The sequence below is a fragment of the Rutidosis leptorrhynchoides genome, chromosome 11 (genome assembly GCF_046630445.1).
Source record: "Rutidosis leptorrhynchoides isolate AG116_Rl617_1_P2 chromosome 11, CSIRO_AGI_Rlap_v1, whole genome shotgun sequence".
NCBI classification, from domain to species: Eukaryota; Viridiplantae; Streptophyta; class Magnoliopsida; order Asterales; family Asteraceae; genus Rutidosis; species Rutidosis leptorrhynchoides.
This window is the reverse complement of record NC_092343.1, coordinates 315,025,323-315,049,968: the sequence shown is the minus strand read 5'-3', so window position 1 is coordinate 315,049,968 and position 24,646 is coordinate 315,025,323. Positions and strand designations below refer to the sequence as shown.

Below are 24,646 nucleotides of genomic sequence, written 5' to 3'. Positions count from 1 at the left end.
CTAAAAGCTGTGTATTGTACGAGTACGAATACGGGTGCATACGAGTAGAATTGTTGATGAAACTGAACGAGGATGTAATTGTAAGCATTTTTGTTAAGTAGAAGTATTTTGATAAGTGTCTTAAAGTCTTTCAAAAGTGTATGAATACATATTAAAATACTACATGTATATACATTTACTGAGTCGTTAAGTCATCGTTAGTCGTTACATGTAAATGTTGTTTTGAAACCTTTAGGTTAACGATCTTGTTAAATGTTGTTAACCCATTGTTTATTATATCTAAAGAGATGTTAAATTATTACATTATCATGATATTATGATATATTAATATATCTTAGTATGATATATATACAGTTAAATATTGTTACAACGATAATCGTTACATATATGTCTCGTTTCGAAATCATTAAGTTAGTAGTCTTGTTTTTACATATGTAGTTCATTGTTAATACACTTAATGACATATTTACTTATCATTTATCATGATTAAACATAGTGTATCAATATCTTAATATGATTCATATGTATTTAGTAAGACGTTGTTATAACGATAATCGTTATATATATATCGTTTCGAGTTTCTTAATTCAATAAACTCAATTTTATGTATATAACTCATTGTTAAAATACCTAATGAGATACTTATTTATCATAATATCATGTTAACTATATATATAATCATATATATGTCATCATATAGTTTTTACAAGTTTTAACGTTCGTGAATCACCGGTCAATTTGGGTGGTCAATTGTCTATATGAAATCTATTTCAATTAATCAAGTCTTAACTGAAATGCCCCGTCCTAATCCATCTGGACGAAGTCTTCAACAGTTGGTCCCATTGCGATGATCGACTCCAAATAATGTCTTTAAAATGAGCAAATGCACAGCGGAAGATTTCTTTCATACCTGAGAATAAACATGCTTTCAAGTGTCAACCAAAAGGTTGGTGAGTTCATAGGTTTAACACAGCATTTTGATAGACCACAAGATTTAAATGCTGCATGGCACAAATGGGCCCGAATCCTATACCCACCTGTAATGTACATGCGATATCTTTTAAATACAGTACACCTTTCTCGTGTACGAAACCATTTTTAACAAATCTTTGTAATCGTACACATATCTCGTGTACAAAATATCATACACATAACCTGTGTATAAAATTATTCTCTCGATATATAACATTCATATCAATTTGTGGCAATTATCATGTCCACATAATTCAATGGTGGCAATTATCATGTCCACATAATTCAACGGCGGCAATAATCATGTCCACATAATTCAACGGTGGCAATTATCATGTCCACATAATTCAACAATAATCCGCAGAACTTCTGTCTGCATAATAATTCATTCGAGGAATGTTTTGCTTGTGTCTATCTCATCAAACATTTATAAAAGCATTTCATGTATTCTCAGTTCAAAATATATTTCAAAAGCATTTAATAAAGCAGTGGTAAAAAACAGCGCATGTATTCTCAGTCCCAAAAATGTAAAGAGTAAAAGGGAGCAAATGAAACTCACCTAATGTATTTTGTAGTAAAAATACATACGTCTATATTGAACAACGCAGGGTTGGCCTCGGATTCACGAACCTATATCATTTTGTATATCTATTAATACATATAATGAAAATTACATAATTTTATTTATATATTATTTATATATCTGTGGTTATATAGGATTTATTAAATTCCATTTTTAAAACATATAATTTGTTTTTACATATTATTTCTTAGATTATATGTTATATATATTTATTTTGTATATATTTAAAATAATTAATATTTATTCATTTTGTTATATATATATATATATATATATATATATATATATATATATATATATATATATATATATATATATATATATATATATATATATATATATATATATATATATATATATATATATATATGTTTAAAAACCAAAGGTTTGTTATATGTAAGTACTTATATAAATAATACTAATATGATTGATATATTGTTATATAAAATATTAATATAGTTATAGCATATGGAATGAGTATATTTTACATACAAAATATTTATCTGTTAAAATTATAGTTTTTGACGGTAATGATTTACTAGTAATAATAATATTAACTTTAACAATAATAATGATAATAATAATAATAATAATACCTATGTTAATGTTAATAATAATACTAATAATTATAAAATGTTACAAATACTAATATTAACAAAAATAATAATAATTTGTATCATTCTCATGATAATGATAATAATAAGCGTAATTGTATTGATAATAATAATACCTATATTGATAGTACTAATATTTAATAGATTTTAATAACACTACATTTATTGATTTTTGATTTAGATAACAATAATAATAATAATAATAATAATAATAATATTAATGAATATATGATATCAATACTCTTAATCATAATAATAATAATAATAATAATAATAATAATAATAATAATAATAATAATAATAATAATAATACTTATTCTATTAATAATAACTCAGTAAATGATAATATTTGAATTAATAATAATAATAATTATTTTTAACAATAACACTAGTTAATAATAATAATAACACTAATAACAATAATAATGATACTCATAATTATAACATTTATATCTATTACTAATAATCATAACAATAATAATAATAATAATAATAATAATAATAATAATAATAGTAATAATAATAATAATAATAATAATAATAATAATAATAATAATAATAATAATAATAATAACAATTAATAATAATAATAATAATAACTTTAAGAAAAACTACCTCATAAGAAAGCCTTTTAAAAACAAACTGCAGCAAACGGGACTCGAACCCGTGACCACCCGCTCACCCAAACACCCCTTAAACCCTCCTGCTATGACTGTTTTTCTGTTATTAACTTCAATCAAAATTTATTTAAACTGTTCCCTTATATTTCTCTTTTTCCTCTCCTTCTTCCTCAAGACATAGTCGACCAGAATTCACCATTATGATGTAAACGAGTTCTTTAATTCAAACTATTTTAGAAATTGAAACAGAAACGTAAACTAAGACTTAATTAACTTAATCAGACGCCAAAAACTAATAAAATTAATCATAACAGACCATCAGGAACTCGTTTTTGAACTCTAATTTGATTTTTGAAATTAAGGATGTTTTAGACCTTGATCATAACATAAAAAATGTTTCAATTCCCTCATGGAAACTATTGGAACTGTTAATTTAACTTAACTCACAACAGAATTTTCGAATTTGTTCAAGAACAACAGTTTGACTTTTAAAGTTAAAAACTTTGACTTGAAAATTAGAACTCGATATTATGAATTGAGGTTTGATGTTTTGCAGAAAGTTTTCATGAATGATTTCTAACAGTTTTGCATTAATAGATTTTGGAATTCAGTTCATAATCGGGTTTTGGCTGAAAAGTTGAAAAACAGAGAAGAAGGTTTCAGTGTATTCAATTTCTGTTTGATTTTTGAGTACAATGATTACTTGCAGTTATGTAACCAATTATAATTGAGTTAATGAATAATTGATGCAGTAAAATTTGTTGTTATCTAACAATAATGGTTGAAAACAAAAATATTCTTTCAGTACATATCAATTTGAAATTTCAACAATCTGGTACAATGGATAGATATATAAAACGATTCTTTTAGAGACAAAACAAAGATCGTAAACAGTTTTGATGGATAAGTGTAACTGAATGAGAGTATAATTCGTACATATGGATTCTATATATATTATTAATAATTAATAATCATGATTATATAAATAATAATAATAATAATATTAATAATAATAAAATGATATTAATAATAATAATAATATAAGTAATAATATTAATGATAATGATATCATAATAATAATAATACTAATAATAATAATAATAAGAAAAAAAAATTTAATTAATAAAGATAATGATAATGATAATTTTTGTAATCAATTTAATAATAATACTTTTTAATAATCATAATAATAATTAAATTTACAATTTTTCCAATAATAATGATACTAATAATGTTAATATTAGTATTTATTTTTGAAAGTAATAATAACAATATTAATAACTATATTTTAAATTTTAATTACTTATACAATTTATTAATTGTATCAAATTTCACATTTATGTAATTTACATCATAAAAATGACAACACTCATATTAATATTAAATATTTACATTAATAATAATAATAGTGGTAATAATAATATTTGTAAAGATAACAATTTAAATTCATTAACTTTCATATCTACATAATATCATTAATAATATAACTAATGCCGATATTAATTATTAATATTAACATTAGTATTAATAATAATAAAAATAGTAATAATATTACTATAATAACTATATTTTAATTTGTTAATAATATATTATTACTTATGTAATATTCAATAATCATATAATATTATATAATAACTTTTATTGAATCTTATCATTTATACATTATAAATATATTACATTATTATTTAATCTTACATAAAATATCTATAGTTCCATTTCTATTAACAACTTTTTATCTTGTATAATATTTTACATAATTAAGTCAATTGATTAAGTTGTATTACATTATTTTGATTTATTATATAAACTGATATTTGTATATATATATATATATATATATATATATATATATATATATATATATATATATCTAATTACAACATTCGTTCGTGAATCGTCGGGAACGGTCAAAGGTCAAATGAATATATATAAACTGTTTCAAAAATTTTGAAATTCAACTTTACAGACTTTGCTTATCGTGTCGATTTCATATAAAGATTAAGTTTAAATTTGGTTGGAAATTTTCGGGTCATCAAAGTACCTACCCGTTAAAGAAATTTCGTCTCAAAATTTGAGTGAGATGGTCATGGCTAACAACAAAAATGTTTTCATGACGAATATGAGTTGATAAATTGAGTTTTATCATCATTGAGTAATATGGTTAAAAATAATTCGATTATTCGAAGAGTACGAATGAAGCTATCACCAAAGAGTGAAATAGGAAAGTAAAGATTCATCTTAACTTTCGACAGAGTCAGTGTTGAATTTAGAAAATAAGATGTATCTTAACTTTTTACGTTGTCTTGGTTGAATTCCGGAATTCAAGGGATTTTAGAAAATTTTCGAAATCTAAAAGACTTAATTCTTCAGCGAATAAGGAAATTAAGATCTCTATAATTAAATACGGTGATCTGCCTCGATTACTCTATCTGATATTTTCATTATAAATTTGCCTTTTCCGTTCCATTAATTTCCACCACTTCTATACCTTCTTTCTCAGTTCATATATCCAAAAGATTGTGAAAATGCTTAATCCAGTTCTAATCCTTGATATTTTTTTAATTATCATTTCTGTCATCCTTCTTTTCAATCTTCCACCAGAAAAATCTATTTACTTCTACTATTACCTTGGGGTGATACTATTCTTAATTATACCGTGTCTTTATGTTGCTATTCGTATTAATGTCCAGGGTTTGTGATCTCCGTGTTGTTTTTGGGCTTTATGTTTTCTCTTATATTTTGGAGCTCTTTGCCTTTTTATTATCTTCTCGACCTCTAGTAAAGCGAGTAACAGTCCAGAATTCGCAGATATAAGTTTCAGAATGAACATTGTTAATGTTCTAAATAAGAAGGAACGTAATAGCACGATTTGATTTGTCAAATTATCAGAATCACTGAGAATAGAACTATCAAGAATATACTTTCTTGATATGTTCAGAGGTTAAGCAGAATGTAAGAGTTATGTAACATGGCACATGATGACGTTAAAATCTGTGAATCATCGCGTTCCATTAGAAACTCAGCATGACTTACTATAATATAATCACGTTGATCAAGTGTCATTATATTATACTACTCATGCATCAATTCCCAACATTACTTCAATAACATTCATATTTTTAAGCTCGAAAGTTTACAGAATATAGAAACTAATAGTTTTTCATTTGATGTAACACTGATAGTTCAAAGAGATAAATGATTTCAGATAAGATTAGTTATAAAAATATCTTCAGAAATATGGAGGATATTTATAATGAAAGATACGATGATATCTTGGAATATCTATGATCGGAGGATGATAGAAACTATTGTCTGCAAGGGTTTAGAGTAAGGAGCAAGATATTCATTAAAGACTTTAGCAGACATTGAATCATTTGGATTTTTTTTTTTTTTTTAAGTCAAACTTATTCTTTGTGATTTGTCCACATCTTTCTTCATAGTTTCGCATAATCTGCTTTTTGGTAATAACTTTTCTATTGAATGTTTCCAATATAATGATACACAGGAAGCACGAAGAGGTATATAATTTCGGACGAGAATATTTATGAAAATATCCTCAGAAATATCGAAGATATTGATGATGATATTTTAGAATTTCTAAGTTCGATGGTTGATGGAGAAAGATTTTCTGCAAGATTTTAAGATGACTTCGGAGCAAGATATTCTCTAAAGATTTCAACGGATCCAGAATTACCTGAATCCTTTGAATATAGGGTTTGGTCCTTGTATTTGTCCTTGGTCTCCTTCATGGGTAGCTCAATCTGTTTTTCAATACCCAATTTTCTATCGAGCGTTCCTAACACTCCTTTCTTAATCATCAAACTTTTGGCCGTTTAGACCATCTACCGTTTTTCTATTTCCTCTGTATTTAATGCTATGATATCTGAATCATCGGTTATTAATCCGAGGTAGTTTCAGGAGAATTGTGTTTTTAGATGATTAAACGCTGATGGTAATATGGTGGAATATGAAAGATTCCCTGGTAACAATAAAAGAGCACGCGTATATATCAATGTTATAATAAGGTTGTTTCGTACGAAAAGTCGAAGTTGTCTTGCTGGAGCTGTGACAAAATTGGCTATTTTGAAGAAGAACTGCAAAGTTATTTTGGGAAATAATAACACTAAAGAAATTAGCCCAGCTATGTGTTAAACGTTTACTCAGTTTCTGAGAGTTTTTCAAGTGCATAACTATATGCATCAATCTTTTCTTCCGTAGATGAAGTGCGGTTGGTTCATCCTATCGATTAAGGTGTTTTCAAGAATCATGAAAGGTTTGAACGCAGATTGTAATCGTCAAGATACAAATGAGGTTTAAGGTGAAATCAAATGGCAACCTTGAAGAAATGTTTAGTTTCATATGTTATAATCAATATTTTAATTCATTTTAATTGTCCAATGTTATTAGTCCTCAGTCGATAGTCCACAGTTAATAGTACAATAATTCATACATAGTTTAATATATAATATTCGAATTAATTAATACATATTGTGACCCGTGTACATGTCTCAGACTCGATCACAACTCAAACTATATATATTATTGTAGAATCAACCTCAACCCTGTATAGCGAACTCAATCATTACAGCATATAGAGTGTCTATGGTTATTCCAAATAATATATATATATGCGTCGATATGATAGTCAAAACCTTGTATACGTGTCCCGATATTTAAAGTGCGTAATATAAATAACAGAAATTTAAATGACGATAAATAAAGTGCGTAAAGTAAATAACAGAAATTAAATGACAATAAATAAAATTGCGAGAATTAAAATTGCGATAAATAAAAAAATGCGATAAATAAATTGCGATAAATAAATTGCGATAATTAAAATATAATCAGTTAGCTAGGAACAGTTAGCATGGATTCTTAACAAAATTTCTCATAGTTAATTTGTCTGTTTCTAACAAATTTTATTTTGTCATATGTTTTCTTCATTATGCCACTTGTTGAATTCTGATAGGTCAAAATTCAAATATGAAATTGAATGAAAATAGTTATTCTGCGGTGAATGGATACGTATATCGGTGGTTGTAAGTAGGATAGTAAATGACTTTTGAATCAGCTTCGAAGAATGTACATTGTAACTTATTAATGTGAAATCTGAATATTCCTCGGGTATTACCTACCCGTTAAAATATTTTCACAATAAACACTTTGTACGAAAGAATTTTTAATTACAATCTTTATGAAAACATATATACATATATATTTTCTTCATATGTAATCATGGATTCATTGAGTTATAGAATACATAATCTCTAAAACATTTAGAGATTACTTAATCGTTATGAAGAATGAAGATAATCGATGTAGAATGATACGTAGAACGATACGTAGAACAATGATTATACTCGAGGTATAGAATGAGATGTTGAGGCATGGATTGTTAATGGTACTGGTGCTGTTACTGATGGTACTGTTGGTGTCGGTGATGTTGCTGAAGCTGGTATATTTTGCACCATATTCTCCAAATTTATTTTTCGAGCGTGAAGTTTGTTGAATTCTTCTATTATTCCGGGGTGATTGTCGGTTGGAACGAGCGAATGAATAAGGTTTAGAATTTTAGATAGAATATAATCTTGGCAAGATATTCGGGAAATGAGAGAGAAAATAGTATTACAAACAGGTTCGCCGGTAAGTGTTTCAGGTTCATCGCCAAGAGGTAAATTCGGTTGGTGGAAGGGATCGCCTTCTTCGCGTCTCCATTGATTAAGTCGACTACGATCCCATCAGATGAATTGGGGATGACTGATTGGTTGATTCATTCTGTTGACGCTGATAGGTGAAACTCCATATCGGAATAGCTGTCGGAATCCGAGGAATTCAAACTGCTTTAGGGATTCATCTCGTATGATCTGATGAAGGACTTTAGATAAGAATTAGATTATAGGATGTAGATTAGTACCCTGCAATACATAATTTACATATGCATATATAATACTAAAATCCCATAAGTTACGGAGGAATCTACGGAATTTGTCAGGCAAAGTCTACAGTAACAGATATGCTAAGATATGAATTAGCAGATACGCTAAGATACGAATTTTGTCTATACACTATTCATGCAATCGTTGCAGTAAGATGTGTCTAGACTAAGAATGATAAGCAGGTAATTTCCTAAGGATGATAAACAGATGATTTCCGACAAAAATGATAAGCAAAACTTTTGACATGCAGACACGGTCGAAGTCCAGACTTACTAATGCATCCTAACGACTATCAGTTAGACACACTAATGCAAGACCTGATTCACTAAGACCACCGCTCTGATACCAACTGAAATGCCCCGTCCTAATCCATCTGGACGAAGTCTTCAACAGTTGGTCCCATTGCGATGATCGACTCCAAATAATGTCTTTAAAATGAGCAAATGCACAGCGGAAGATTTCTTTCATACCTGAGAATAAACATGCTTTCAAGTGTCAACCAAAAGGTTGGTGAGTTCATAGGTTTAACATAAAATAATAAAATTCAGCATTTTGATAGACCGCAAAATTTAAATGATGCATGGTACAAATGGGCCCGAATCCTATACCCACCTGTAATGTACATGCGATATCTTTTAAATACAGTACACTTTTCTCGTGTACGAAACCATTTTTAACAAATCTTTGTAATCGTCCACATATCTCGTGTACAAAATATCATACACATAACCTGTGTATAAAATCATTCTCTCGATATATAACATTCATATCAATTGGTGGCAATTATCATGTCCACATAATTCAATGGTGGAAATTATCATGTCCACATAATTCAACGGTGGCAATTATCATGTCCACATAATTCAACAATAATCCGCAGAACTTCTGTCTGCATAATAATTCATTCGAGGAATGTTTTGCTTGTGTCTATCTCGTCAAACATTTATAAAAGCATTTCATGTATTCTCAGTTCAAAATATATTTCAAAAGCATTTAATAAAGCAGTGGTAAAAAACAGCGCATGTATTCTCAGTCCCAAAAATGTAAAGAGTAAAAGAGAGCAAATGAAACTCACCTAATGTATTTTGTAGTAAAAATACATACGTCTATATTGAACAACGCAGGGATGGCCTCGGATTCACGAACATATATCATTTTGTATATCTATTAATACATATAATGAAAATTACATAATTTTATTTTATATTATTTATATATCTGTGGTTATATAGGATTTATTAAATTCCATTTTTAAAACATATACTTTGTTTTTACATATTATTTCTTAGATTATATGTTATATATATTTATTTTGTATATATTTAAAATAATTAATATTTATTCATTTTGTTATATATATATATATATATATATATATATATATATATATATATATATATATATATATATATATATATATATATATATATATATATTTATCCATTTACTTATGAATAATTTATATATATATATATATATATATATATATATATATATATATATATATGTTTAAAAACCAAAGGTTTGTTATATGTAAGTACTTATATAAATAATACTAATATGTTTGATATATTGTTATATAAAATATTAATATAGTTATAGCATATGGAATGAGTATATTTTACATACAAAATATTTATCTGTTAAAATGATAGTTTTTGATGGTAATGATTTGCTAGTAATAATAATATTAACTTTAACAATAATAATGATAATACTAATAATAATACCTATGTTAATGTTAATAATAATACTAATAATTATAAAATGTTACAAATACTAATATTAACAAAAATAATAATAATTTGTATCATTCTCATGATAATGATAATAATAAGCGTAATTGTATTGAAAATAATAATACCTATATTGATAGTACTAATATTTAATAGATTTTAATAACACTACATTTATTGATTTTTAATTTAGATAACAATAATAATAATAATAATAATAATAATAATAATAATAATAATAATAATAATAATAATAATAATAATAATAATAATAATGAATATATGATATCAATACTCTTAATCATAATAATAATAATAATAATAATAATAATAATAATAATAATAATAATAATAATAATAATAATAATAATACTTATTCTATTAATAATAACTCAGTAAATGATAATATTTGAACTAATAATAATAATTATTATTATTTTTAACAATAACACTAGTTAATAATAATAATAACACTAATAACAATAATAATGATACTCATAATTATAACATTAATATCTATTACTAATAATCATAACAATAATAATAATAATAATAATAATAATAATAATAATAATAATAATAATAATAATAATAATAATAATAATAATAATAATAATAATAATAATAATAATAATAATAATAATAATAATAATAACAATTAATAACAATAATAATAACTTTAAGAAAAACTACCTCATAAGAAAGCCTTTTAAAAAAAACTGCAGCAAACGGGACTCGAACCCGCGACCACCCGCTCACCCAAACACCCCTTAAACCCTCCTGCTATGACTGTTTTTCTGTTATTAACTTCAATCAAAATTTATTTAAACTGTTCCCTTATATTTCTCTTTTTCCTCTCCTTCTTCCTCAAGACATAGTCGACCAGAATTCACCATTATGATGTAAATGAGTTCTTTAATTAAAACTATTTTAGAAATTGAAACAGAAACGTAATCTAAGACTTAATTAACTTAATCAGATGCCAAAAACTAATAAAATTAATCATAACAGACCATCAGGAACTCGTTTTTGAACTCTAATTTGATTTTTGAAATTAAGGATGTTTTAGACCTTGATCATAACATAAAAAATGTTTCAATTCCCTCATGGAAACTATTGGAACCGTTAATTTAACTTAACTCACAACAGAATTTTCGAATTTGTTCAAGAACAACAGTTTGACTTTTAAAGTTAAAAACTTTGACTTGAAAATTAGAACTCGATATAATGAATTGAGGTTTGATGTTTTGCAGAAAGTTTTCATGAATGATTTATAACAGTTTTGCATTAACAGATTTTGGAATTCGGTTCATAATCGGGTTTTGGCTGAAAAGTTGAAAAAACAGAGAAGAAGGTTTCAGTGTATTCGATTTCTGTTTGATTTTTGAGTACATTGATTACTTGCAGTTATGTAACCAATTATAATTGAGTTAACGAATAATTGATGCAGTAAAATTTGTTGTTATCTAACAATAATGGTCGACAAAAAAAAATATTCTTTCAGTACATATCAATTTGAAATTTCAACAATCTGGTACAATGGATAGATATATAAAACGATTCTTTTAGAGACAAAACAAAGATCATAAACAGTTTTGATGGATAAGTGTAACTGAATGAGAGTATAATTCGTACATATGGATTCTATATATATTATTAATAATTAATAATCATGATTATATAAATAATAATAATAATAATAATAATAATAATAATAATAATAATAATAATAATAATAATAATAATAATAATAATAATATTAATAATAATAAAATGATATTAATAATAATAATAATAATTACAATAATATAAGTAATAATATTAATGATAATGATATCAAAATAATAATAATACTAATAATAATAATAAGAAAAAAAATTTAATTAATAAAGATAATGATAATGATAATTTTTGTAATCAATTTAATAATAATACTTTTTAATAATCATAATAATAATTAAATTTACAATTTTTCTAAAAATAATGATACTAATAATGTTAATATTAGTATTTATTTTTGAAAGTAATAATAACAATATTAATAACTATATTTTAAATTTTAATTACTTATACAATTTATTAATTGTATCAAATTTCACATTTATGTAATTTACATCATAAAAATGACAACACTCATATTAATATTAAATATTTACATTAATAATAATAATAGTGGTAATAATAATATTTGTAAAGATAACAATTTAAATTCATTAACTTTCATATCTACATAATATCATTAATAATATAACTAATGCCGATATTAATTATTAATATTAACATTAGTATTAATAATTATAAAAATAGTAATAATATTACTATAATAACTATATTTTAATTTGTTAATAATATATTATTACTTATGTAATATTCAATAATCATATAATATTATATAATAACTTTTATTGAATCTTATCATTTATACATTATAAATATATTACATTATTATTTAATCTTACATAAAATATCTATAGTTCCATTTCTATTAACAACTTTTTATCTTGTATAATATTTTACATAATTAAGTCAATTGATTAAGTTGTATTATATTATTTTGATTTATTATATAAACTTATATATATATATATATATATATATATATATATATATATATATATATATATATATATATATATATATATATATATTACAACATTCGTTCGTGAATCGTCGGGAACGGTCAAAGGTCAAATGAATATATATAAACTGTTTCAAAAATTTTGAAATTCAACTTTACAGACTTTGCTTATCGTGTCGATTTCATATAAAGATTAAGTTTAAATTTGGTTGGAAATTTTCGGGTCAACACATTAACAAGTTTGATTGCTTAACATGTTGGAAACACTTAATCATGTAAATAACAATTTCATTTAATATATATAAACATGGAAAAGTTCGGGTCACTACAACAGGAGTTTAACAGACTTTGCTTATCTTGTCGAAAACATATAAAGATCAAGTTTAAATTTGGTCAGAAATTTCTGGGTCATCACACAAGGATCACAAATATGTAACTTGTTTTTATGTTTGAGTGCTAGATTGGATTTAGATGATGAATTAGTGAATTGGGTGTTTGAAAGTAAAAATGGAAGTAGTAGAGAAAGAGAGATGAGATTGAATGAATGAGTGGTGGTGGTGGTGGGTTGACTAGTTGACCTAGTCAACTAGTTTGCCCACTTGGCAACTTTAGTCCCTCGAGTTTGAAAGCGGGTGCGTGAATTAACCAAACGAATTATTTTAAAAACGCTAGAGTAAACGAGAGATGTTATAATTAAATAACGAAAATATTGGAAACACTTATTAACGGGGGATACGAATTTAGATAACGAAAGATATTATCTAAAAAAAAGACGGTGTTAAAATAAATTTAACGGAAAAATGCGGGATGTTACAGATATATCACGTCTATAATTCAATTTAAGCTTTAAGCGACAATCAAGTCGCCAATAAATCGACAAATGCTGTTGACTCAAACAATTGAGCCGGAGAATATAAATACAATGACTATAATATAAATATAAATCAATATCAATATCAATATTATAATTATAATACATATTATTATTAATAATGTTATTTTATTTTTTTATTTTTTTTTGCTAAAAATACAAATACTCATATAGAAACTGAGACGTTTTCAAAAAGAAAACGTCAACAAACGAAGGATACAAAAGCGGGGATGACGGCATAGGCTCGAACCTAGAAAGCTACAGGAATACAACAAATAAATTATCTATAACCGAGTCTCGCCCAACAAACCGACCAAACCATCTAAACCGAGTTTATCCAACAAGTAAACATGCTTAAAAGAAAGATCAAACAAATTAACACCAGACAAGAAAATTGAACCATGACAAACATCAAAATAGAGATAAAATAAAGCTAGAGCGCAACCTTTTATTAAATTTCCGTTGACAGTATCCCGCCTGAACTTCTTTTCGGACACACCAACGCTTCCGTAAGCTTGATGAAACGCTTATTGGATCGCATCACCCACTATCACATCCTCTTCGCTATCCCACAAACAAAAAGAGCTCGATTTGCCCAACTTAGTCTTAATACTCGAAGTCGCTCCACTAACATCTTTCGCTTTCCCTTTCATGAAACGAAACCAAGAATTATAAAAACCACAATACGTGTCAACAAAGCAAGCGCAATGCTCTCGCCCGCTATTAAGGTTAAACACCTGCTCATCCACCTGGTCATTAACGAAAGGCACAAATTCGGCTACATTCGTAGTTTTCTTTTTGTGATTGGCCTTCGTACCACCAATGCATTGAAATGAAACCTTGTGGTTACGAGCAAATACCCACGTCTTAAGACACTTCTTTTCACACGATCTACCATAGCACGGGCAAGCGAGTGGTCCGTCTTCTAGACTCATGCCCGAAAATGGATTTTTGTCTAGTTAATTATAATGAACATATGTTGTTATTCTATAAATTATACTCCCCCCGTTCCATAATAATAGTCCACATACAAAAAACACACAGTTTAAGGAAATGTCATAAAAGTATTGTAACTTCGGTTTACTTTTCAGTTTTACCCTTACCTTTTCTTTCTCCTTTAATCCATCTACATACATTAAGGGCATAATACAACTTAAGCTTATTATTCTTTTCTATTTATGGAAGCAAACTATTAATTTGGGACATTCCACAATGAAATACTGAACTATTAATATGAGACGGTGGGAGTATTAGCTAAACATGGGTTTGTAGTTTATGTGTAATATTGTTGTCCTCTTCCCTTTTAGACGTTGTTTTAGGCTTAGTGGGTCAGTGTGAACAATAACATACTCCCGCTAATATATAATTGACAAACGCAAGCAATTTCCCCCATTTACGTCAGTTTCGGCTAACACGTTACCACTACCACCGCCAAAATTACTCGGAAATCAACACATCCAACGCTGCTACCACCTGCCGATCGTCGCCCCAGGTGTTACCAGTGTTGTAGATCTCCTTATTTCTCCCCGAGATCTCCCTGAGATCTCGTTTTGGAAAGCCACCGAGACGAGATGTCCATCTCCCGAGATTTCTCGGTCAACGGGGTCAAACTTGGTCAAAGTCACGATTTCTTGAATTTTCTCGTTCATTTATCAAATTTTCTCATAAAATCTCGTAATTTTTCGGATTTTCTCGCTCATTTCTTGGAGTTTTTTGTAAAATCTCGTAAAAGTGTATATAAATATACATATATTTATTCAATTTTATATATTTATATTATAAAAACTAAAAATTCAACGTAAGTCAACGTCCGAGATCTCCCCGAGATTTTTTCGAGATGCAGAGATCTCCTTAAAAATGTCCAAACGAGATCTCCCCAAGATCCGAGATCTCCAACCTTGGGTGTTACCAACACCGCCATTGCCGTTGGTGTTACCAACAACACTGCTGCTACCGTATCCTCCTCAAGCGTCATCTCTGCTGCTACTACTGACAGCACTCACTGTTTTTCTTGACCAACTCTTTTGATCGGCTCCAGTTTCTTCGTTTTATTATATAAGATGTCGAAAAGAAGTTACTTTTACAATAAGACGTACAACTACAATTAATTGGCTTTAAATTATATACAACAAGAAAAAAAAAAGAAAAAAAAAGGAAAAAGAAAAAAAGAGTTTGCGGGTAATACCATACATGAAATTAGAAGGATTAAACTGATCATTCTGAAAATTATAAAAGTGTTAACATGTGAATACAAGTCATCATAGTTGCTCAAATCGATCATTTTTAGTTAAGAATTTGTAACATAAAAAAGTTAAAGGATCATACTGAAATAAATCACAAGTTTAAACCATTATTAACGCTTCTTTTTAAGGCATTGAATAAATTGAACTTTTTGACAACTTCGACAAGAAAAATCGATCAAGTCAGAGACAAGTATCCGCTAGTCACAAGCAAGGTTGAAAAAGACGTGAGACGGGGTCGAGACGGTCGGGACCTTAAAGGGTTGAGACGGGGTCGAACGGCCGAGACAAGGCTCAAGACGGGCGTTGACTAACGTTGACTTTTATATATATATATATATATATATATATATATATATATATATATATATATATATATATATATATATATATATATATACACACACACACATAATTTAAAGCCAAAAACTTTCATTTCTACCTATAACCACTATTACCTCTAATATAATACAAAAAGTAACACTAAACTACGTCAATTCTGATTGAATTGACCTAACTTTAACCGAATTTTTGACTTTTGAACGGCGTTAACCCGACCTTTCTTGTCTTTGACCCGACTTTTGGACCGTTGACCGACTTATTAAATGCCGAGACGGAGTCGTGACGGGCTAGTCACGAAGACACTGCAACGAACTCCGTTTGCCGTCACAAGTCCGCTTTTATAACAATGACTACAACGTAAGTGTTTACTACGCATAACCTACAAGACCAAGAAGACCGAGTACTTCACATATATGTAGTACGATATGTTCGAGCTATAAAGAATATAAGCACCAAAAATTCAGTAAGAGTGAAGAATTCTTACATCCCATTGAGTATCCATAGACTTGTCATTGAATACAAAAAACGATTCTTAATTTTAGATCCCAAATAATCGACTGCGGAGGCAAAATTAGTCCTAAATTCTTCACAGATTAATGGTATAAACGATGTAGGTAGGTACAAAAATTAAAAAAATATCGACAAGGGGCAAAAGATTGAAATCGAGCTAATTAGGTAAACGATTATTCTGCATTTGTGTTGCACCTACATTGTGAAACTGTGTGGATGCCACATTGTGAAACATTGTGGGTACTACACCATGCAACTGTGGTGGCATTATGTTGTGTAACTGTAATAGCCTTGTGTTAGGAAGATCCTGTAACAAACATGTAAATAAATGATGAACTAGCAGCTGCTAAATTGTTACAAGAATCAATAATAAATAATATATAAATGAAACAACTACTAATGCCAGAGTTGCATAACTCGCTACTAGGGGAGTACACAGTCGCTACTTTGGATGGAGTAATCGGAAAATCAGGATTAATTCTGTTTCGATTTTTTATACATTTAAATGATATATTTCAAAATTATGTGTAAATACACAAGAAAACCATAAACATAAAAATAAATTTTAACATAATAGTCTAGAAACATAGACATAACCATTCATTTGTTCATAAACCATGAAATTCTAGTTTAAATTTAGATTCATATTGAAATGTTGACTAACTTTGACCAACAAATCTGATTTTGACCTATAAACCAGCCTTGACCGATTATTTAATCGGATTTTGGAATACAGGATCGGCTTGTTTTTAAAAAGGAGTAATCGTGGAGTATTACAACAGTGATAATACTCAACAGCCATTTTGTTAATATATATTATATATTATATATATTTATATTTATATATTTTATATATAAATGATTAAATGATAAAGAGTAAAAGACAAACCATTTGGTGAAAGCTAGCATCGATCCCGATATTCACAACTTCTGGCTGCTGCACAAGTACCTGATTCAAGTAATATAAGAACATTATGAAATATAGCAACAACAAAAAAAAAAAAAAAATCGATAATTAAACGAAAATAAACGAACCTTCTCTTTCAAAACTGCAATACCATTACCGTTTGACTTTTCTTTCCCAGTTTCCACTCTCTTAACACCCCTGTTTACATCTTCTTCTTCATTACCAAAAACACCATTACACGTTGAAGTTGAAGGTCTCGATTCATCCTCATTAGACTTATTCACCTTCGAACATTGCAACAACGCACCTTGTATAGCATCTAACGCAACCTTATAACTCTCTTGCGAAATCGACCCTTCTTCACCTAATATAACAGCCCGTCGACACAAATCATTAAGCCTACGTGTCCTCGTTTGCACGTTTTCAAGTTTTTCACCAATCGGGCACCTACTTAAAGCTGCATTCGTCCATCTTTGTAACACATATTTAATCGGGATACTAAAAACACCAGACATTTGTAAAACTACAATCGCGTGTCGACACAAGTAACCTTTTAACTCAAACGAACGACACGAACAACATATATCTAATTGTATGCCATTCCATTCAACCATGTAATCTTGACCCGTTTCAACATCTTTTACAATATAAGTTATTGACACTTCGTCTTCTTTTTCTACTTTAAGATGACACGCAACGGCTCCCAAAACCTCATCTTGAAACTTCTTAAAGATCTCGTGTGTATACACAAACGACAATTGTTTCTCAAACGGTGAAGGCGATTTCAACTCGGGCGGGTCGTGCCACGCGTCGAAATCGGCCTTCGCTTCTTCTTCATACATATCTTCAATTATCGTTTTGTAACGTTCTACAAGGTCTCTAAAACAAGTATCTACTTGAATGTATTTGTCAAAAAACGAGTTTACACTCTCGGATCGAAAAGGTTCGGATAACCCTGCGAGGGATACGTTTTTCATAAATGTCGGGGCCCATAGTTTACGATCTTGGTACAACGATTGAAACCACGCAACCTCACCAAGATTAAATTTGTTAACTAACTTCATCCATCTTTTGTCAAATTCTTCTTCGGTACATGACTTATATATACACTTATTAAACTTCGCCATAAAAGTATCGTGCCATGGGTTCAGATAATCGAGTTGCCTAGAAACATTTTCTAGAACATTCCACAAACCGTAACAATGGCGTGTTCTTGGTAACACCGAAATAAGAGCCGCTTCAATCGAATTACTCTGGTCACTTACTATTACATTTGGGGCCCGCTTGCCCATTGCTAAATACCACGTGTGAAATAACCAAGCGAATGTGGCTACCGTTTCGTCTGCAATCAACGCACACCCTAGTAAAGTAGGTTGACAATGTTGGTTGACTCCAATAAAAAGAACCAATGGTATTTTATACTTGTTTGTAAAATAAGTCGTGTCAAGAGAAACAACGTCACAAAAGTTTTTATAATCATCAATACCCTTTGCATCGACCCAAAACACATTTCTAAGTTGATTCTCTTCGTTTAAATCAACCGAATAGAAATTTTTTGGATTCTCTTCTTGCAAAGTTACTAAAAGTTCAAGAAGAATTTGAGCATCACCTTCTTCAAGAATTAGTCTCCGACCCCTATCGTTTTGATCCCGAATATACGTCTCCAAACCACTACATTGATATTCACCATGTCGTTTAGACATGGAAGATAATATCGTTTTCTTGCGTAACTTAGAATCATTATGTTCAGAGTTTCGATGGCTACGAAAAAAATGTGATTGAGATGGCAAAAGTTCATGATTATGATCCTTTACAAAACTATGAATATACCATTTCCCATTCGGTTTCCTCTTCACGTGCATACTCGCCTTACAACCTATTTTTGGTGACGGTCGTGGATTAATAGCATCATCAGATTGTTGTTTGTTCCCGTACCGTATGCACGAAAATTTAGCATCGATAAACTCTTTTGATGCCCTAGAACGACGACTACTCAGTTTAGCAGTTCCAAATCCTACTGATTTTGCATATTCCTTATAATACTCATATGCTGACTCATTTGAATCAAATTCTATATGTTCTTGAGGTTCTGCCTTTAAATCCATATTTGCAGCAATTAACCACAATACTAGTTCACATTTGATCTACTAATTCGTTGTGTAAAACCTAAACCATGAAAAAAGCAAATAAACATAACTCATTTTTGTTTTTAGCAAATTGTTTGATAAAATTAAACTTATTTAGCAAACTGTTAAATAATTTAGGTTATTTGATAACCTAAATTAACGAAATTTAATATTTAACAACAAAAGTTTAGATGAAATTACCGGAAGACGAGATATTGTAAGAAAGATTCGGCCAAAATTAGAGATCGATCAAGGTAGATTTGTAGAGGTGAGGATGATACGTAGATGGAGAGAGCACGAATAATGATTGAGATGACAAATTTAAGATGTATTTGTAGTTTCAGTATTTGTAGGGTTTCTGGGTGAATTTGAGGAAGAAGAAGAAGGGGGCGAGTGTTCTCGTTTATTTCCTTTTCTATTTTTAAGTTTCACAGTTTTTTTGAACATATATCCAATATCCGGCTATACTTTGTTTTATGACATATATGTATGTATATGTATGTATGTATAATATAATATGTGCATTGTTAACAACTATCTAAAATAACTAACTCATTGTTTCATTGTTCCATATTCGGATATGTTATAATGTATCGTATATATTTTAGCAAAAGGAGAAAAAACTTCGTTGTACCAATCAAAATGTATGTAACATCTATGTTAAACACTTTATGCACGTTATTCTTTTTTAATGGACTAAACTCGCCATTGCGGTTAAGAGGCACTAACGGAGGTTCAAACGCAATGTCAAAACCCACTCACAAAACTTTCCATAATACCCTTTAAAGATTAAATAAGGTTGCAAAAGACATAAGACGGGGTCGAGACGTTCGAGTCCTAATAAGATCGAGACTGGGGTCGAGACGGGGGTCGAGACGGACGTTGACCAAAGTTGACTCTTAAATATATTATAAGTATATAAATGTATATATGTGTACATATTTTAAAGCCAAAAACTTTAATTGACTAATTTGTACTCATAATTGCTATCATCATTAATATAATACAGAAAATTCAAACTATACGACAAATTTGACCGATTTTACCGACTTTTTGGCTTTTTCGAATTTTGAGAAACTTTGACCTGATTTTTTCAACTTTGACCCGAATTTTGACCGTTGACTGTCATATTAGACGGTTTTCTTCGAGACGAGACGGGCTCGTCACCAATTCGTCGCAAAGGGCGTCGAGATGGCTTGAGACGGGGTGTTTTGCAACAGGTTCATTAAAATAACGGGAGAAAAACATCTGAATAGGGTCACTCTATTGTCATTCACTTACGCCATACACCCCATTTTCATAATGTATTCTCGAGTTTATTTTTCAGCTGAATGGAGTGGAAAAGAAAGGGGATGAGAGTGTTTTACTATCCTTCCTAATCCGTCCAAATATAGGCGGAGAGTGTTGCTAATAAAATATAACTATAGTATCCTTTCAAGTCAGCCTCCGTCTCTGATCGTCTCAAAGGATATGAAAGAAATTGGTGTTGGACTCGTGAACCTGCTGGTAGAACACAAACTGAATTCGAGCAGCTTAAGGTGTTAACAGAACAAGTCAGGCTCGACGACAGCAAGTTAGATTCGTGGCGATGGAGTTTGGCTACTGATGGGATATTCTCGGTAAAGGTTATGTCACAAAAAATAGATGGTTTGTTCCTACAATGTAGCGGTAATGTGCATGAAACATTAATGAACAAACTCATTCCTAAAAAAGTGGAGATTTTTTTTTGGAGGGCGCAAAAAAAGAGATTACTGGCAAGAATTGAACTAGATAAAAGAGGAATCGATTTAGACACTGTTAGATGCCCAAATTGTGACGACGGCCTAGAATCGGTTGACCACGCTCTACTTTCGTGTAAACAGGTTCGGGAAATTTGGAAAAATGTGTTCAAGTGGTGGAATTTGGGTTCTTTCAATGTGGTATCACTCGACGACATCTTCAAACTCTCAGATTCAGGGAGCAACTCAAGTTTCGGCAAATCGATTTGGCAAGCCACCCGTTGGATCTGCACGTACCTCATTTGGAAGAATAGAAACAACCTCGTCTTTCGGAATAAAAAATGGAACGTTCCAATGTTCCTAAACGAAATTCAACTCAAATCCTTTGAGTGGCTTTCACTTAGATCGCGGAAGAGTAATCTTGATTGGCACGTTTGGCTTTCAAATCCTAGCTTCTATTTAACACTAACTTGATCAAATGTGGGTGTTGCAAACTTCGCAGCCCCTATTTTCATATTGTTGTATTCTGTAATATCTCGTGATTATGCAACCGATTGGTTGCTCTCTTGTGTACCCTCTTCTTGATTAATAAAACAGCTTTTCAAAAAAAAACTATAATATCCTTTTTAATCCTCTACTCTCTTCTTCTTTCCACTTAAAATAAAAACTCAATAATCACTCTTATTTTTTAATGGGGGATGATTCTCACACACTGTTTTTTGATCCTCACACACTAATTTACTTGAACTCCTCCCTAATAATAGGGTGTGTGAGGATAAAAAACAGTGCGCCGAGAATCATCCTTTTTTTAATGTGTTGGTTTCCTTTCTTTTCATTTCTGTTATAAAAAAAAAAACTCGACAATTTTCCTGAATCTAAATGGTTTTCTCTCTTCAGAACATACATTAATCAAGATTATACACAAAAAGAAAATTAGGGCAAACACTCTATTTCTTCCCTTATTTTTCAAGATTATAACCTTAAAAACATCAATTCAATCAACGAATGCGGGTTTCAACTGAAATATCGATTGTTACATCTAATTAGTTATTCTAGCGAATTTTCTCTACAAATTTGAAATATTCCAATCTTCTTCTGCATCAGATTTATGAGAGATAATCTTTTATCCTTTTCATCGTTCGCGATATTTGCAGGAATTAGGGTTTTGATTGTCGATTTGATTTCGTTGATTACTTTAGTGCAGAAATTTTAGGTTTCGGTTGACTAATTAGGGTTTGAGGCAACCCAATTCAAATCGCTATCACTGTTGTGTTTGTTCGACTGGTATGTTGCGTCTTAAACGGTATTTTTCAAATATAATAATTTGAAAAGATTACAGCAGAATTATTTCCTTATTTTCATGTGTGTTTCAAATTCAAATACTGATGGAGTTGTATTGCATTATATTTATAGCAAATGGATTCATAGGTGAGTTTCAATTTAATGTGATATGGGTATGCATTTGTTAGATTTCTTTTGTTAAAGTTTAGATCCGATAATCTTCGTTTTTTTTCTTCCGATTTTGTTACTCAATGATATTTATTTGTATATATTCTCATATATTAATGCATGTTTTTTTGTTGTAGCTCATGATGGTATAGTATATCATTGAAGATGCAATACAGTTCATAGTGATAAAGATAGTGGTGGTAGCAGTGAATGTAAGAAGAATGAGACAGCTTTTAAATGCTAATCGTATCTTAGTGAAACGAGGTATGTTTAGGTTATTGAATTCGTATATTTTGAATTGTTTAGTTTAAAAGTATCTAACATTAGATACGGCTATAAGGATGTGGCAATTGTTATTAGTGGCCGTTAGTTGTTCTATGGTGCCAATATTTACAGGTTGTTAGAACGAAAGTAAGTTGTAATGACTGAAGTCCCAACAAATGACCCAATAATAACAATTGCCACATCCTTATACGTCTTTTGTTGGGACTGTTGTCAATGCAGGCAATTTAGTTTGACTCGAAATCCTTCTTATCATCTATTTTATGTTAAGTAATGTGTCTTGATCATAAACACGCGGTGAACCTGTTACATTCTAAAATATATATTTTTAGAAGGTAATTAATTTGTCTTGTGTGACATTGGTTATTCATGTGTAAATTGCTTTACATTTATTCAAATGTTAACTGCATTTGTATTGTTGTATCCATATTGAATACTTATTTTGGGTCTTGTGTATTTATAGCCTATTGTATTTGCATGTCTTTTGTTGTTTGTTACATGTGTTTATGTTTTCTACTGCTGTATAAGTTAAGTATTATTTGTTCACGTCACAACTCCTTTTTAGCCTGTTATCTTATAATTTTACACATGTACAATTTTGGGCCTCACACTAGTTTGTTTTATGTTCTTGTGCAACGCCTGCCATGTTTGTTGCTTGACATTTTTAATTATACTTCTTATTCTGTTATGCTTGCAAAGGTGTAGGGGCTCTTGGTTGGTGATGTGTTTGTCTTTCGTTAAAACGTGTTAGTGTTGGCCCTTTTTGTTGCTATTTAAAAGTTAATCATGGTTTGTATGATTAACTGACTGTCATGTTGCTGGTTTACAATTTTTTCAGTTATCTTCATATATTCTCGTGTTCATGTGACCAAGTGTATCGATATCATTCTACCCATAGATTGAAGTTTTGAGAAAATATCAAAGGAAAGATAATTGCAAGAAGAAATAGGTGGACAGTTTAGTAATTACTGCATTTGAATTTCTTATTATTAGTGTTCTTTTTCGACTTTGGGAGAGTTCTAATTTGACGTGTAACTGAAAATTGTGACTTTTTGGCTGAAATTTCATACGTTATATTTGATGAACCCAAGAAAGTTTAAAGCTTGTGGGGTTCGAATCCTTTAGGTGTATGATTTGTTGTGTGATTCCTGAATTCAATTGA

General features: G+C 29.3%; 2 protein-coding genes across 2 annotated transcripts; one reads left to right on the top strand and one right to left on the bottom strand.

Moving 5' to 3' along the window:
• Positions 1 to 16,950: 16,950 nt before the first annotated feature.
• Positions 16,951 to 20,434, bottom strand: LOC139876883 (protein FAR1-RELATED SEQUENCE 4-like). Its single transcript, XM_071864285.1, has 4 exons — positions 20,237 to 20,434; positions 18,038 to 20,075; positions 17,892 to 17,951; positions 16,951 to 17,309 (listed from the first exon to the last, which is right to left on the bottom strand). The coding sequence occupies exons 2-4, from the start codon at positions 20,012 to 20,014 to the stop codon at positions 17,160 to 17,162; spliced, it is 2,187 nt and encodes a 728-aa protein (XP_071720386.1). The 5' UTR covers positions 20,015 to 20,075; positions 20,237 to 20,434; the 3' UTR covers positions 16,951 to 17,159.
• Positions 20,435 to 20,677: 243 nt separating this feature from the next.
• Positions 20,678 to 22,227, top strand: LOC139875672 (uncharacterized). Its single transcript, XM_071862986.1, has 3 exons — positions 20,678 to 20,768; positions 21,170 to 21,255; positions 21,463 to 22,227. The coding sequence occupies exons 1-3, from the start codon at positions 20,678 to 20,680 to the stop codon at positions 22,225 to 22,227; spliced, it is 942 nt and encodes a 313-aa protein (XP_071719087.1).
• Positions 22,228 to 24,646: the final 2,419 nt, after the last annotated feature.